The sequence below is a fragment of the Microchirus variegatus genome (genome assembly GCF_963457635.1).
Source record: "Microchirus variegatus genome assembly, chromosome: 12".
NCBI classification, from domain to species: Eukaryota; Metazoa; Chordata; class Actinopteri; order Pleuronectiformes; family Soleidae; genus Microchirus; species Microchirus variegatus.
In genome coordinates, this window is record NC_139813.1 from 18,312,703 (window position 1) to 18,330,299 (window position 17,597).

The 17,597-nt window shown below is 41.5% G+C and overlaps 2 protein-coding genes across 2 annotated transcripts; both read left to right on the forward strand.

The window, feature by feature from the left end:
• Positions 1 to 678: 678 nt before the first annotated feature.
• LOC310935005 (F-box only protein 30-like) lies at positions 679 to 3,599 on the forward strand. The gene is made up of 2 exons (XM_083898830.1): positions 679 to 2,649; positions 3,101 to 3,599. The coding sequence occupies exons 1-2, from the start codon at positions 685 to 687 to the stop codon at positions 3,293 to 3,295; spliced, it is 2,160 nt and encodes a 719-aa protein (XP_083754956.1). The 5' UTR covers positions 679 to 684; the 3' UTR covers positions 3,296 to 3,599.
• An 878-nt stretch (positions 3,600 to 4,477) lies between these two features.
• On the forward strand, positions 4,478 to 16,457 carry LOC310934766 (hydroperoxide isomerase ALOXE3-like; the record flags this gene model as incomplete). Its single annotated transcript, XM_083898563.1, has 23 exons — positions 4,478 to 4,545; positions 4,649 to 4,794; positions 4,911 to 4,970; positions 5,767 to 5,939; positions 6,012 to 6,155; positions 6,226 to 6,324; positions 6,770 to 6,936; positions 7,084 to 7,205; positions 7,668 to 7,765; positions 8,493 to 8,660; positions 11,460 to 11,664; positions 11,777 to 11,858; positions 11,946 to 12,068; positions 12,156 to 12,259; positions 12,431 to 12,603; positions 13,277 to 13,420; positions 13,493 to 13,696; positions 14,039 to 14,125; positions 14,253 to 14,419; positions 15,095 to 15,216; positions 15,331 to 15,431; positions 16,035 to 16,205; positions 16,278 to 16,457. 23 exons carry the CDS (start codon positions 4,478 to 4,480, stop codon positions 16,455 to 16,457), a joined length of 3,108 nt encoding a protein of 1,035 aa, XP_083754689.1.
• Between the last annotated feature and the right edge of the window lie 1,140 nt (positions 16,458 to 17,597).

Genomic DNA, 17,597 nt, shown 5'->3' on the forward strand with positions numbered 1-17,597 from the left:
AAGGAATTAATCAATAATTATATGAAATATACAAGAATATCAAGTAAAACAGGCAAATACAATTCACAATATAAGAACAAACATGGTAAAACAGATACCAAAAATAATTATATTATTTATAATAAGGAAGATTGTGGTGACGTGATCATTTATTTTGTATGTGATCATTCAACTGTCAGCTGCACTAAAAAGTGTTTGTCTCTGGTTTGATTAATGTTCTTTTCATGCAGTGAGTGGTGTAGATACTTGCCCGTGTGTGAAACTGTGTTTTTTGAGGGCTGAATTACAAGCATTGTTGGAGAACAGGGAATGTTTGAGACGTTCAAAAATCTAAGCGAGTTTGGTGTGACATGAGAACTGAAATATGTTTTCCCAGATTTTATGCTCAATGATCCCTGAAAGCACAGTGACATCTAATGGTCTGGAGTCGGTATAGCAGCTCTTCAGGACAGACCTACAACTTAGATATAATATAATACTGTATGTGTGCAGTTTAAGTCTTGTAAGGCTACTTTACACACATTATTGTGCACTGTGTGTATCAGTGTCATACAGGTGTTTTATAATCTACTCGGTCCTATTAATTTACCACGTGTAGCACCTTTTATACTCACATTTGGCTTATTCATTTATCTTGCAGGTCAGTGGATTTCCTCAGTCACACTCAGGTGCTCTGCTCTGAAGATGGAGGAGGACCACATTCACTGTATGGCCTGTGTTAACCAGAGATGCACGGTCAGACCTGAACCAGGCATTTCCTGTGACCTCATCACCTGCCCTCAAGTGTGTGGTGCAGTGTTTCACTCCTGCAAAGGTGGTGAGCACCATCTTATGTGCCCCCTGTTGAAGGTACCCTGTCTAAACAGCGGCTATGGCTGCCCTGTCATGCTGGTTCGCAACCAAATGTATGGACACCTTGAGGTGTGTCCGGCTGGTCTAGTATGCTGCACTATGGAGTGGAACAGGTGGCCTGTTAGCTGCCTGAACTACACATCTTATGAAAACCTGAGTTGTGGGGTGGAGGATGTGGAGCAGTTGGATATGGCGCTTGCCCTTCAGGATCAGAGGACACTACTTGAGTCTCATAAGGTGATCGCCATGGCACCAACTGCAGAGGGAATGCCACATGTCCTGGTTAGTAAAGAGAACAGGCCAGTGGAATCAGCCTTGCCAACATCTGCCTCAAGCTCAGCAAAGGAGAAGATTGTCAGTGGAATTAATGGACTGAAGGAGGAACACTTCAGTAAACTTTATGAAGCCACAGTAGAGACTGCACGGAGTTTAGCTGCTGCTTTGGACTTTGTTAGCAGTGTCAATTCTGTTCACAGCAGCACAGTGAGTGCAGCTGCTGTGCAGGAGAGTATACCAAGCAGTAATGGAGAACTTCAGAATGGACTGGAGGACACAGCACTTGTAGTTACTGAGGGTTTAAGTAAAAGAGAGTTGGAGAAAAGTGTTTGTTCTAACTGTTTAAATGGAAATGTGGCACCTAAAGGAACAGATCAGAAGATTTTAAGCTCAATTAATAGACTTGAGTCAGGACCAACTGGGGCTTTTCAAGAGACAGCTGTTGAGGTAGATGACATCAATGCTGGAATCACTCAAGAGCCAGTGACCCATGAGATGATATCTCCAATCCGTATAACCCAGGGTGTGGCACAGAGGGCTGATCCTGTGGTCCTGGAAGACAGAGGGCAAGCTCTATTAGAAAGCCATAGGTCCAAGCAGAAGTTCCACAATTACCAGGCTTTTAGAGACCAGAGCCAGTGCTCATTACCCAACGGACATATTGGTTTCCTGCCAGACAAGTCACTGTGTAGAGTCCAACCCAAAATGGAGGACAAAGCTGTGGATACCTCAGATCTGCAGCAGGATGATGACCCAGTGGGACTAGGAGACATTGATCTTATCACAGCAGCACTGCTGTTTTGTTTAGAAGAGTCTAGAGAGTGCAGAAGAATCTCCGATACAGTCTATGTTGATGGCCACTGTGTTGACTTTGGCACACAGACTTTCTGTTTCCCTGCAGCAATCTTAGTAACAAACACCAGAGTGGGGGACATGGCCTCTGCGTCTGCCTGTGAACATGCTGCCCCTCAGCTCTCTTACCCCAGCCCTTTCCACACTCTTCGACTTGGCTTTGTGCTGGGAGCTCAGAACGTTGAGTCGACATACCGTCATATGTTCCCCTTCATCTGTGGCCAGTCATTCCGCCGGGACCAGTTCTCTTCCCATTTCACAAATGTCCATGGTGACATTCATGCTGGTCTCAATGGTTGGATGGTGCACCGCTGTCCCCTGGCCTATTATGGCTGCACATTTTCCCAGCGGAGGTTGTACCCATCCACTCAGGGGGCCAAGGTGGTCCATGACAGACACCTCAGGTCCTTCGGGGTTCAACCTTGCCCAAGGGCTAAACTTCCAAATGAATCCCAGTCTGACCAATTGAGTGGGCTTCCCATTGAGATACTGTGGCACATAGCTGGGTTCTTGGACAGTTTCAGCCTGTGCCAGCTCTCACTGGTTTCTCGAACTATGAGGGAAGTGTGTGCCAGTCTCCTGAAGACCAGGGGTGTAGTAGAGCTGCAGTGGGAGCAGAGACGAGGCCCCGATGCACATGGCACTGTCTCGTGGCAGGTCAAAAATAGAGTAAGTAGACAACCAAATCACTTCAGTACATTAATGATTCTCTGTCTTTTTGGTTGTTCAGCCCTTTGATGGACTAAAACTTCTTGTGTCCGCCTGTCCTTATGCTACTGCAGGACACACACACGTCTAATAGTGTTGCATCACACAGCCTGTTTTCAGATGAAGGACGCAGCATACAAATAATGTCACAGAGGCAGTATAATAACACAAACAAATATCACTGGAATTTTACACACTGGATCTTTAAATTTATAAAGAATTTGTTTGTCATGTTGAGGAAACCGTGAATTAGATTTACAATATGTAGCCGCAGATAAGAGCCACTTAACTAAGCCTAGCTCAAAGAAAGGACATTTTAGAAACATCAACCCAGCTAGAGCAAGAGTCCCACTAAAATATTTGCATGTTGTTGCCTCTTCATCACAACATCCTTTTTTATTTACTGTTGCAGGTGTGGCGATTTACCACTGCCTTCAGCCCGGTGTCGTCCTGGGGTTTCCGTGATCTCCCCAGCATGTCGGACCATCTTAAAAAGTGCCACTTCAACGTGGTCGAGCACAAGACTGAACCTATACCTCTCCCTGCCATGTGCCCTACACGAGACGGGCACTCACTGCGTCGCGTCCTGCGTCACATTAACACCTGAGCGCACACGGCCGACCTCTCACCAATGGCACCAGGGTCACCGTAGTATTATGTGGATGTTGCAATCAAAGATTTGGAAAGACAGTGAACTCTTCTTGCATTTCACTATGGATTATGAAGATGCCTTAATCAATTAACACCTTTTTGTGTCTGTTGTTGTGGGTAAAAATATATGAACTTGTAGCTTTGCATGAACCTTTGCTGAAAATGCAATCCCACTAAACTAAAGTATATTTTTCCTGTAGACAAATATGCACAATAGATTTATATTCTATATTTGAGATAATGAGACGTCCCTGATTGTAGCAATGGAAAAAAAAGGAGATACTTGGTTATTGCGTTATTTCTACTGACAGAAGCAACTTGAATCAGAACGACCACAACAAGAGTTGTGGTCGTTCTGATTCAAGCTAAGGGCGTCAACTTAATACAAGTCTGTAGTCTGGGATGTCAGGAATGAGATGATGAATAATTAATGTCCCGATAATGTATGTAAATTGCTACCATTTAATAAAATCTTGACAACCTTTGCCTTTTCACACTGCCGACATATAATTCCTCCAGTCTGTGTGGTCATTCCCTGTAGTTGAAAGTAAAATTAAGACACTTTTAAAACTTCAGAATGCCTGACAATGCACTCCACATATATTTACTTAAAACTGACTGCATTACTGTAAGTTTGAAGAACAGGTAGGAGGGTTCATTATTCACAGACGGCAAAGAATGTATGTTTTATTAATTACAATACCCCTATTACTAAATCTGGATCAGGATAGTAGCTTTTCATCACCGTCTGTACATATATGTACTAGTGTGTGTATATATATATATATATATATGTATATATATATATACACATATATGTGTGTATATACAGACAGAGAGATACCTACAAGTTTCCACAGCTTGCATAATGTGTTGTATTTGTATTTCACAGCTCAACTAATGTAATCAGCATTGCATTCACTCACACCTGTGACGGTTGTTAGAATTAGATAATGTGTATATTTCTCTCGTAATCCTACACCTGCCTTTTCCTTCACGCTACAACACTGACTGTATCTTTTCATAATGCATCGTCTTGTGTGTTCAATATAAAGGCTGAGAACGTGAGTAAATTACACTTTAAGACAAAGTGAATTCTGAGCCTTAATGAACTCACGCTCAGTCTTGCAATCAGGAAATGCCCGACACCTGTGACTGCCGTTACTTAAGCTCCAGGAGAGCTGAGGAGCTTCCTGATGTTTGCCCGTATGACATCACACCCTGAGGCGGTTTGAGAAATGGAGTTACGCCATTTGCTGCAAAGCATCAGTGCCCTTTTCGCTCTCGTATGTTGTCTCTGTTGTTGCAGCACACGAGCCATGACGGCAGAGTACACTCTGTATGTGACCACAGGGAAGATGATGCCAGGAAACCCATTTGATAACATCTTTGTGACCCTGATTGGCACTGAAAGGGAATCTGAACCCATTCGACTGACCAGCTCTGGAAAGGAAAGTTGGAAAGCTATCTTAACACTCCCATTTAGAAAACAATCTGATGTGAGCAACAAATGCCATGTGCCATGTGGTCTGAGTTAATAATCCTGAGTGCATTTTCCTCTCACACCACAGATGGCAACATATTCTCTGATGACAAGCTTGCCTTTAGGAAGCCTTCTCTTCCTCAAACTGGTTAGCATCCCCGTCTATCAATATAAATCCCCACACCGGTCCTGGTTCTGTTCCAATATAGTGGTGAGGACACCTGAGGGGCATGAGATGCTTTTCCCTTGTTACCAATGGCTACCGACCGGTGGATCTGTGTTGCTGAGAGGAGGAAGAGGTAAAGAAGTTTCAAAGTGCATGGTGGCGAATGTTATTTGAATATTTCTTTGTAGAAGTTGTTTTATTAAAAAAAAATGTATCTCCTATCCATCTGGACTTTTTTCCGCACAGGTACAAAACTTTATGAGGATTTGCACCCTCTACAATTTGACCAAAGGAAAAAAGAACTGGCACAACAAAAATTAAAGTACAGGTGAGTGTTTTGTTGTCAAACTACAGTTGAATAAGCTGCTGCTCTGTGAACATTGAGGTTCTTCTTCTTCTCTTGGCGCAGGTGGGAAAAGTACGAAGAGGGAATGGCGTACAATGTGAACATAAAAGATCCAAGAGAGCTGCCTGCGGGAATCCGATTCTCATTTTCAAGAGTTGCTCAATACACGAATTCCATTGAAAAGCTGTAAGGGCTATAACAATCATTTGACTTTATTTCTTTTCTTAAGTGAACAGAGTTTTTTTCTGTGATTATTCCAGAGTTGCTCAGCTCAAAGTGACTACTCTTAAAGGGCGATGGAAAAGCTTTGAGGAGATAAAGAGGATGCCTTGGTTTAGAGAGTCACTCATGTCAGGTACTTTTGGATATTATGATATGATGTTATTTAACCGACACGTTCACAACTTATCTGATTATCAATTTATGTACAAGAGTACGTGTTGGCGCACTGGAAGGACGATTACTTTTTTGGAGACCAGTTTCTAAATGGAGTCAACCCTTTTGTTATCCGACGTTGCACAAGGCTTCCCTCCAACTTTGCCGTCACGGAGGAAATGGTGAAGCCTTTTCTCGCCCAAGGAAGCTCTTTAAGAACAGAGATGAAGGTATGAAAGGCTAACTTCCTCATCTATTGTCGTCTTCATGTCGTCAACTATGAATTCATTTACATTCAACAGAAAGGTAACATTTTCATAAGTGACTACAAGATGATGGACGGCCTGCCTACAAGAGTTATTGATGGTAAACCAGTAGCTCTTGCAGCTCCACTCTGCTTACTCTACATGAATCCAGGGAAGAAACTACTGCCCATCGCAATTCAGGTATTTCTCTTTGGAGTATTTTTTGTTTTTAAATAACCTCTGCAAATTCAAACATTCCTTCTGCCCTCAGCTCGATCAGCAGGAGAGCCTGGTTTTTCTGCCCAGTGACTTGGAGACTGACTGGCTGCTGGCCAAACTCTTTGTGAGGAACGCGGATTCCATCCACACTGTAATAGTAACACATCTGCAGACGGCTCATCTAATTCCAGAGGTTTTCACAGTGTCAACACTTCGCAACCTCCCTACAATTCATCCTTTGCACAAGGTAGCCTGTTCTTTTTAGTAATTTGTTTATTTTTTTCAGCGATGTCCATGATTGCATATTCATGCTAATATATCCTTACTTTCTCCTCTTCACAGCTGCTGATCCCCCATCATCGAAATACACTCCAAATCAACATCTTTGCTCGTGCTAGTCTTTATGGCTCCGGCAAAATGTTCTCAAATGTGACTTTTGAACTCTTTCTTTGGCATAATTCAGTCCGACAACCTCACACTGATCATATTTTCCTTATTATAAGATGTACATACTGAATTCAAAATATTCGGGTTATGACTATTGACAAAGTATTTGCTTGAATTTCGTTTTGAGCTACCTGTTCTTTATTTGTCAGACTTCACTCGACGGAGAAGGACAAGTAGAAATTATGAGGAGGGCACTCTCCGAAATAACCTACGCCTCCCTGTGTCCTCCTGAAGACATTGCATCTCGCGAGCTGCAATTCATTCCCAACTTTTATTACCGAGACGATGCACTGAGGCTGTGGAACATCCTCAACAGGTGACCTCCTAGGTTAACATTATGATTTTGGAGATTAAATGTACAACTAAATATAGGCAGTTCTTAAACCAACTCTGTTCTAAATCATAATTCAGCTTTGAAATATTGTCAAGACTTTGATGTCGGTATTGTTGTGATTGTCCTCAGATTTGTCACGGCAGTGGTGGCCTATTATTATGCAAACGACAGTGACGTGTCGGTAGATTCTGAGCTCCAGGAATGGGTCAATGAGATCTTCCACTATGGCTTTCTGGGAAATTACAACTCTGGTATGCTGTTATTTTTTCCTCCCCTTAATTTTCCAGGTAGCTATTTCAGTTTGTGAAGAAACTAAACGGCGAGCTGCAGTTAACCACTTGTGGCAGTTCCTGGTTATGAAGGTGGTTGGGTTTAGAAATAAATGCACCTGATTGAGGCTTCAAATGTGAAACTTATAACATGATACTGATGTGATTATGACATTTTTTTTAAATTAAAAATGTACAAGTAACATTGCTCATGGTTTGCAGAAAAGTAAAAATGGCAGTTTTATCAGACTGAGGACTCTAAATGCTGTTCAAGTCCAACACAATGTAATGCTTTATTGGTGAATTTACTATTCCCTAGGTGCATTATGTAATAAATCTAAAGCAACTGGAAACAAAACATAAAAGACCTCTGTATTTTGAATTTGAATGTTTGGCCACATTCTTGCATATGGCACCTCTAACCCTACAACATCTTTCTGACAGGATTTCCGTCCAGCCTTCAAACTGTGGAGCAACTTGCCAAGTTGGTCACTATGGTGATCTTCACTTCAACAGCTCGCCATTCTATAATGAAAGAACAGGTAAACCTTTTTGCTGGAAATGGGCCTCTATACACCTATGTACATATTCCATTTAAAAACCAGACGTTTGCAGCTAGAATAGTCGTTTACCACATTAACAATGTATAGAGTGTATTTCTGATTATCATTTAATGTTATATTCATTGGAAAAATGAAAATTCATGAAAAATTTCATGAATTGATATGTATTGTTGTGGATTCCGCATCCAGCCTTTAATCTTCTAGTACAATGGTTCTCAATCTTTACACAGTCCCATACCCCTTCAGACATTTGACCTCCAGCCATGTACGCCCTACTCCTGTACTTGAACTAAAATGGTGCCCATCTGTAAGGCACACATCAAATAAAATCTCTCAAAGTCAAATCGATGTTCGATGCATGTTCATAAAGCAACACCAGTTCATGTTTTTTTTTTTTTTAATTGCATGGCTCAAAATCTGTGATGTAAACTGTTGCTTTAATGTGTCTGTAGTTTCTATATTTAGGTTGGATTCCCAATGGTCCGACGGTGCTTCACCAAGCGCCACCAACAACAAAGGGACAATCGAGCATTGAGTCCATCTTGAGGGCTCTGCCTACAAAATATGAAGGGGGACTTCAAATGAGTCTTTTATGGCAGCTCAGTGTTAAGTTTGATGACTCTGTAAGTATAACCTTTTTGGTCCAAGACGTGATGGGCTTGTTTTATTCACGGCCTCATTTTGGCCTCATTTGTCTTTCTGGCAGGTACCTTTGGGTCATTATCCAGAGCAGCGCTTTGAAGAGCCAGCAGTGTTGCAGATGATGAGGGATTTTCAGGCCGAACTGTCCTCCCTGAGTGTGGCTATTGCGAGAAGGAACTTGGAGCTGGAGCTGCCTTATGTTAAAATGAGCCCCGATGGAATTGAAAACAGTGTCGGCATTTGAGCGGGACCTTTTCACTAGAATAAAAGCTTCTAAAAGGCAGAAATGCAGGTGTGTCGTGGAATCACTACAAGCAATATTGTCCAACTCCACCGAAACTGCACCGAGACACTGTTTCAGATACTGGGATCATGCCAAAAAATTGGTCTGATATTTACATCATCAGCTTTGACGATAAGTCCACACCTCCAGCTGAGATCTGCTCATCTAGATTTACTGAATTGTTGGATACACAGAAATCGATGTGCATCATCTCTACATAAGTAATTAACGTTCAACACAAACTACATGTTGCGTTTTGTTTTCCTTTTTTGTCACCCTGTATTGATTCAGTTTTAATGAACTCGAGCTTAAGGGGATGATTGTATCCATGAAAACATGGGAAACCATTGACAACATGACACGTCTTGTATGACGACAATGTCAGGTACGGCTTCACACGTCGTTTCTGCTGCATAACTCAACATGGCAGTGCTGCTGCATATTATGGGCTTTGATCAGTTCACTGCACCAACAGGTCTTTCTAGGTCTTTCTCGCTGACAAGTGATGCTGCAGGCAATTTTCCGACAGACACAAAGAAGTCCAATTATGATCATTGCATTCCGTTTCTGTCTTTTAATGTATGAGTACACAGAATGTTCTCATACTTGGCTAATAAAACACGTTCTGATTCTGATATGGTCAATAATCTAAATGATATACTCTAAATAATCAAAAATAATACCCTTTTTAAATCAGTTTGCTATTGTGGGCTGATCTAAAAACAATAAATGAAACCACTGTTTCTTTATATACAAACATATTCTGTATATACTGATTTATTTAGCGTTCAACTGTGTGATCATAAATATGTCGATCTTTGCTGCATTCTATCTCAAATATTTAAGACAAACTAGCGGCAAGTTTAGATCATAGACGATTTTCCTCTAGTATTTTTTGCCATTTTGTTTATATTCCAGTGTACGTTAAAGAGCACTGGATGGATGACGACTTATGGATACCAGTTTCTGAATGGATGCAACCCCGATATGATCAAATGCTGCAGGGAGATTCCTCCCAAACTTTCCAGTCACAGAGGAGATGGTCGAGCCTTTTCTAGAAACGGGAACCTCTGTGCAGACGGAACTGAAGGTAGGTCAGAAGAGTGGCTTTAAACGAGTCACCATCATCATCTGTTGAGCAAAACAATTTGTACAATCTATCGTTTTATCGGTGTAAACTTCCTGAATCATATGTGCGTGTGTTATTAAAAGTCTGTGCTTCATCATGTCTTGATTCCTTAACATACAGAAAGGCAACATATTCATCTTTTGACATAAAGAAGGTGGCTGATAATCGTCCCCATGATGGAGACAGCTGGGTTGCATTTTAGTTGTACAAGTTGCGGCCACAAGGTCAGTGTAGTGGTTCGCGTTCTTGCACAGGCTCATGAGAAAAGTTCTCATGAGCGTGTCAGTTGTTTTTGTATGTCAGAAACAAGACATGTTTAACTGGATAATCCAGTGCAGTAAACAGTGGATGCATCAGGTGTGAGTCACGACCTCGCCTGTGTGGGTTCACACGTGTCGGCTGTGTTTCACTCGCACTGCTCTGCACACACCACTAATGTTTACTCCGAGAACTATGCCCGAGAGGTGTCGGTTCTATGTCATCATGTCGGTCGAATGTCAATATCATTATCAACAGAGCTCCTCTCTGTCTTTTTGTTCGCTGAGATCACACTTGTGAAAACAAGACGAGAAGCCTGAAGCTCAAAAAGACACGCATGCCTCATGCATGCAGTGTGAACACACTCATTTGTTGAACATGGACGGTGAAGTGAAAACACAAGCACAACGCATCCCGCGTGAACCAGGCCTAAATCGCTTGAGGGAATACAGGAAGTTTGGTGCCATAGGGTCTACTCCACACAGGTATTCTGTAAAAATCCAAAGGACAGTTTGCTCACCGACTGATTATCTATGACATTTTTATGAGGTGGTTTACACATGGCAGAGCAGGTGCATTTGAGGATCTTCAGGATGTTAAGCAGACATGCCCCAAAAAATGGCAAAACCTATCATTGTCAAAATTACAGGTTGCCTCTTACCCTATCATTTGTGTGCACTCTGATTTCATTTCATCACAACATGAGCCAGTTCACTAACACATTCCTGTGTATGGTTGCCACGAAATTAAGAGATTAGGTAAATAGATTAGGAAAGACAACTTCACAAGCACAACAGGTCGTCATCCCTCTTGCCAAAAATGCCTAAATTACTGGAACTGGAAACTTTTGTTGTGAGCAATGCAGCAATTATGTTACACATTTTTAAAACTTCAATATAATTCTATGTATCTGTATGGTGTTTTTTGTTGTTTTTTTCAAATAAAAAAAACATTATGTGTTGCTTTAAGCCTCTGATTCAACAAAACATTTCCCTCCTTCAAAGCTGGAATAGTTCCAAACTAGGGTGGGGCAGGTGACTACATGAAGAGGCACACATCAAACTAGCAGAGCACTGAAAACAAAAACCCGGACCTGTCGTTTTATATATAAGATATTATCAACAGAGATCATGGCTGAGTACAAGATAGAAGTGACAACAGGTGACATGCAACATGCAGGAACATGGGATCATGTATTCCTCACGCTATTTGGAAATGAAGGTCAGAGCAATCGAGCGGACTTAAACAACTTTGGCAGAGACTTTACGACTGGGAGTGTAAGTTGAATCCAGTTATTCATTGCTCTTACAGTGCAAATGTTGGTTTAGGTTGCCTGTGTATGTTTATTTTTTCCCTTGCAGACAGGGACATACAACATAAAAACTAGAAAATCTCTGGGGAAATTGCTGCTGGTTAAGGTGGAAAAGGATCCGTGCTCCGTTATCCGAGAAGATGAGTGGTACTGCTCTACAATAGTGGTGACGACTCCAGAAGGAGAAGTCATTCTTTTCCCCTGTCACAGGTGGATCTCCAGGGGAGAAAAGGCGGAGCTGAGGGGAGGGAGAGGTCTGTAAACTCTGTAAACTCTGATGTGGAAAATCATTATTTTAGATACTAGTATTGAAATCATTTTACTTTCTATGTTTCAACTTAAAATTGACTTGTTTTCTCCTCTTAGCCATGAAGGTGTTTGAGGATGACAATCCCTTGTTGATTGAACATAGAAAAAAAGAGGTGACATTTAAAAAGAGCTTGTACCAGTAAGTGCTCAGAACAGTATTTACTGTACAGTTATTGTCTCAGAGACTTATCTAAAGACTTTACACAGTCGTTTGTTTGTTTTTTAGATGGAAGACAATGGCTGAAGGACTACCTCAAGTAAACGGCTTTGATAATGAGTCCAAGTTCCCAGCTGAAATCCGCTTATCGAAGATCAGATCAACTGAACTGGCGGATACAAAGAAATCCCTGTGAGTCTACTGGATATTAATATTTGCAATCAAGACAAACTGCATCCAATATATTGTCATGTTCCATTTGCTTTCCTTTGTTTTCAGTGGTATTGAACTCAAGCTTAAAGGGATGGTTGGGTCCACAAAGAAATGGGAAACCATTGAAGACATGACAAAAGCCTTCTCGAACAGACAGACAACAGTGTCAGGTAGTTTTAGACAACACAGCAGAGCTACTGTTCTAGCTTCAAGTTAGGCTTCCAACAGTGCAATTCCTGTCAGAAGTTGCGCAGATAATTACTATCATGCATGGGAATCTGAAAATCGTCAACTTAGGTGACAACAATCAGTAATGATTCAATTGATTTTCTTCCTTCAAGAGTACGTGAAAGAGCACTGGAAAGACGATGACTTTTATGGATACCAGTTTCTAAACGGCATCAACCCCAACATGATTAAATGCTGCTCTGAGATTCCCCCAAACTTTCCAGTCACAGAGGAGATGGTGAAGCCTTTTCTGGAAGAGGGAACCTCTCTGCAGGCAGAAATGGAGGTATGAAAAGAGGAGCTTTAAACTGGTGGAAATCTTCCGTGCACTTCTAGGTGTAGTGGTTAGCTCTCTCGCCTTTACAGCAAGAAGACCTAGGTTTGAGCCCCGGTTGGAACAAAGGTCCTTTCTGCAAGGAGTTTGCATGTTCTCCCCATGTGCGCGTGGGTTTTCTCCAGGTTCTCCGGCTTCCTCCCACAGTCCAAAACATGCAGATTTGGGGATTAGGTGAATTGGTCACTCTAAATTGACCGTAGGTGTGAGAGTGTGGTTGAGATGGTTGTTTGTCTCTATATGTGGCCTTGCGATGGATTGGGGAACTGTCCAGGGTGTACCCCGCCTATTGCCCTATGTCAGCTGAGATTGGCACAGGACCCTCCGGTGGAGGATAAAGCAGTAGATGATGGATGGATGGATGGTTCTGGGAGCATGAGACATCATTTTCACACATGCTTGGCCACCACAGAGTCCAGACCTTAACCCCATTGAGAATCTTTGTGATGTGCTGGAGAAGGCTTTGTGCAGTGGTGCGACTCTCCCATCATCAATGCAAAATCTTGGTGAAAAATGAATGAAACACTTAAAAAGAGTGTGTGATACTTTTTTTGAGGTGACAACTTTTTTTGAGCAGTGTATATAACACTGCTCAAAAACTGGACTCTATCTTGTTTCCATACAGAAAGGCAACATATTCATCTTTGATGAGAAGAAGATGGACGGAATTCGCCCAAGAGACTATAATGGAGAACTTCTGCCTGTGACTGCTGGACTCTGTTTGTTCTACATGAACCCAGAAAACAAACTGAAGCCAATAGCAATTCAGGTATTTACAGACACAGTGAATCTGTAACTGTATCTAGGTATGAGTAAAATCAACATTTTTCTTTATGTTAAGCTGCATCAAAAACCGTCAGAGCAGAATCCCATCTTTCTGCCGAGTGACACAGAGACAGACTGGCTACTTGCCAAGATCTTCATCAGAAATGCAGATGTAATGGATCATGAGTCGACTCATCACTTCATGTGTACTCACTTTATGTCTGAGGTTTATGCTGTTGCCACTCTTCGCTGCTTCCCTGTGATTCATCCTCTCTACAAGGTATGACGACACAGCAGAGTTTTTGTCAATGACTTCTCTCAAAACCTTTTAAGCCTAAACAAATGAATATAGTTGATTTTTAATTTGTATTTTGCCCGATCTGCCTGAACCTGTTGTTTCCTCTTTGCCGCATGATCTGTAAAGTTTTCATTTGCACATCCTTCAAGTGCCACACCATCAATAAATGTGCTCACTTGTGTTGAGATGTGTTGAGATTTTTTTCTTCGATTCAAATTATGCTGTCTTCCTGTAATGGTGAACACAACTAAAATGTGCTACCTGTTTGTTAATATAAACAATGACATTTAGACATTTAACATTCTCCCCCTCTTGTCTGTTCAGCTGCTGATTCCACACTTCCGGTTCACTCTCTACTTAAATACAATAGGCCGAAAAGATCTTTTTGGACCTGATGGGGCTCTAACTATGGTTACTACAGTTTGTTTTTAGTTTTTTACAATGCAATTTTTACTGTTAGAGAAACACATCTCATGATAAATATGTCTATGTTTGGAAATGGAAAATCTGAAAATGACCTTATCTCATTGATTTTTAGAGCTCACTTGGGTATGAGGGTCTGATAGAACTCATGAGAAGGACTCACTCTGAAACAACCTACAGCTCCCTCTGTCTGCCAGAAAACATTGCTGAGCGGGGACTGGAGTCTGTGCCTGACTTCTTCTACAGAGATGATGGATTGTCAGTGTGGAACATCATCAACAGGTACACGAAATGATTTGAAATGTTGATGCAGGCGGCAGACCCTCGTATATTGAAAAGAATAGAAAAGAAAATAAGCCTTTATTGTCATTGTGTTCTAAGTAGGACTGACTGTCTCAGGTGAGCAGAGGCTCTGAGAGCACCAACCATTGTGTACATACTTAAAAACTCCTCTATCTCTGCTCTTTCCGGAGTCCCTGTTGTCGTCCTGTCAGCGTCGTGTGTCGAGGATCGCCGTGTGTAGTCACATGACAGTCTCAAAATGAGTTTGAACTTGGCCCAATTGAACTTGGGCAGGACCGTTGCACTTCATGCACATTACTTGCACATTACAATCAAGTGCTGAAACCTACTACACAAGACAGTGAAGATGGCAGACATCCTCCTCGTCTCGGAGGCAACAAAATACAGGGAAGCCAGGGGAACTGACACATGGCCCATGAGAGGAAGAGGGCACAGTATGAAGATCGGACCACAGATTGTTCCAAGCAGTACTGGAAGGCAGGAAGCATGCCAGTGGAGGTCGGGTGCAAAGCTTAAGTGTATTGGGCATCAGTGGGATGTCAGAGAAGAAAGCCTTGAGATGGTTCTGGATCAGGGGAGGAGAGCCATGTAGAGGAGCAAAAACCAAACGACGATTATACAGTAAATGACAACAATTGTTTGTGTGTTTCTCAGATTTGTGAAGGCAGTGGTGGAGTTCTATTATCCCACAAACAGTGACGTCTGTAAAGACACTGAGCTGCAGGAATGGATCAGTGAGATATTCACTCATGGCTTCTTGGGAAACAAAGCGTCAGGTATTTAACCCACATTCTGACACAATGTGTTAGCACAACCTGGATAGATGTAGAAAATTATACAGTAAAGAATATTTTAAAGGAAATAACTGATCATTGTGGTGCTGGCGACAGGGATACCAGAACACTTTCGCTGTACAGAGGAAGTGATCAGGTTCATCACCATGGTGATCTTCACATCGACAGCTCAACATGCTGCAGTCAATAACGGACAGGTGAGGCAAGAGTTAATAAGAGATCAAGATTGCCTTCACTCTTCAAAGGTTAAAAGGTGGACATTTGACAGATCCGCAATCTTCTTCATCCATTATAATTTTTCTTTTAATAATCATCCTTAGCAAGGCCCCGATCTGACATTATAATTGGACAAAAATGAATGATTTAACGCTCTTAGATTTTGGATTTATCAGGTAAATGTCCCGCATACACCTGATAAATGCAATATAGGCAGCTTCAGTAGAAGCATAAAACCTTCAGCCATCTCCACTTTAAAGAAAACAAAGCCATGTATGTAATGTATATGATTTTTCGCAAAGTGAGACATGCAGAAAGTGTGAAAAAGAATTTCCCCACGAGGACAACTAACAAACTCACTCACTAACTAACTAATATCTAGTCAGTCAGAACTGAGGAATCATCCTGGATGAGAGGTGAAAGGTCTTTAACTATTCTCTATAAGTCCAGCTGCCTCTTGTTGTTGAATATAAATTCAGTTTATACAATTTGTTTTTCATCAAAGTTTTCACAAACTAGCCACACAAAATTAACTGTTTCTTTTTTTTTTTGTACCACACGAAAACTTGTTTCATCGTCTATAGTTCGACTACTGCTCCTGGTTGCCAAATGGTCCAATCCTGCTGCACAAACCTCCTCCAACCACTAAGGGGCAGTCAAGCATGACTACAATTTTGGAGACCCTTCCAAATATTGGAGATACTGCCAAAAGTTTGGCATTGTTGTGGTTACTTTCACAAAGATACACCGACTTTGTAAGTTTGTGCTCATGATGATTCAGACCTTTTTTATGAGGAAACCCTGTGTCAATGTACTTTTCTGTACAGGTTCCCTTGGGCGCTTACCCTGAACAACAATTTGATGAGCCGGCCCTGAAGGAGATGATGAAGGAGTTTCAAGCAGAGTTGACTTACCTCAGTGAAGAAATAACGGCAAGAAACTCCCAGCTGGAAGTGCCCTACACATACCTGAACCCGACTGAGATCGAAAACAGTATAGCTACTTAAGACAATCGGAGGAAGCAAGTCTGGATGATTTACTGACTGCATTAGACAGTGTCTTCCGTGGCTGCCTCATCATGTAATCAGTCATTTTCTGCTCCACCTATTAATTCTGTCCCCTCTGTCTGCATTTTTCTTCACGTTTACTACCTTACTTTACTATTTGTCAGACAATGAAATCTTCTCCTGTTATTCAGCCCGTCCAATGCTCTAAAATGTGAAGACTGTTTGACTGCTTAAATTGGATGAGATTAAAATAGATTTGACTTTATTCCTGATTTTTTTTCTGGTCATTTATTAGTATTTTTTTTAGTCTCCAGTGTTGCCTCATCACTGATGACTGAGATGACCTTTTCTAGCATTGTTGACTCACAGAAAGATGGTTTGACCTGAAGGCCTTTCTGTGTGGAATTTGCATGTTCAGCTTGTGAGTGCATGGGTTCTCTCTGGATTCTATCTTGTATGTACTTGTATTGATGGGAAATGGGTGGGAAGATGCCGTTTTATCCTATAAACCACTTTGAATTATATTACTTTGTATTAAAAGTGCTACATGAATAAAGTCTGAATTATCTATTGACGTATTTTGGATAGAATTACCCTGAACAAACGATTTGATGAGCCGGCCCTGAAGCAGAGTTGTCTCTCCTCAGTGAAGAACGGCAAGAAACGCACAGCTGTAAGTGCCCTACACATAGCTGAACCCGGCTGAGATAGAAAACAGTATAGCTACTTCAGACAGATGAAGAGTCCTGGTTTCTTGATTGACTGCATTCTGAGAGCTACTTGGATGGGTTAATGAGTGTAAGCATGCTGCATGACAAGATAAGCAGACTAAGAGTTTGTGATTTTTCAGATTCATGCTTCATGTTGATCAGATGTCTTGAATAATCAAAAACAGTAAATTAACTGAATTTAAACAAGTTCTTATTTGTTCTGTTCTTGTGACACACTAAGCTGATGAGGCTTCTGCATCCATAACTCCACTACTCTGCCAGATAATTCTGTTAGTCAAGTCAGGTAGTGCTACGTGACTTCAAGGATGCTAATTCTACAGTTAGGCAGACTTTTACTTTTCCCTTTTGTGAGACAATGAAGTTCAGTAATCTACTTTTGTTATCCAGTCTCTGCTTTGGCTTCCTCACA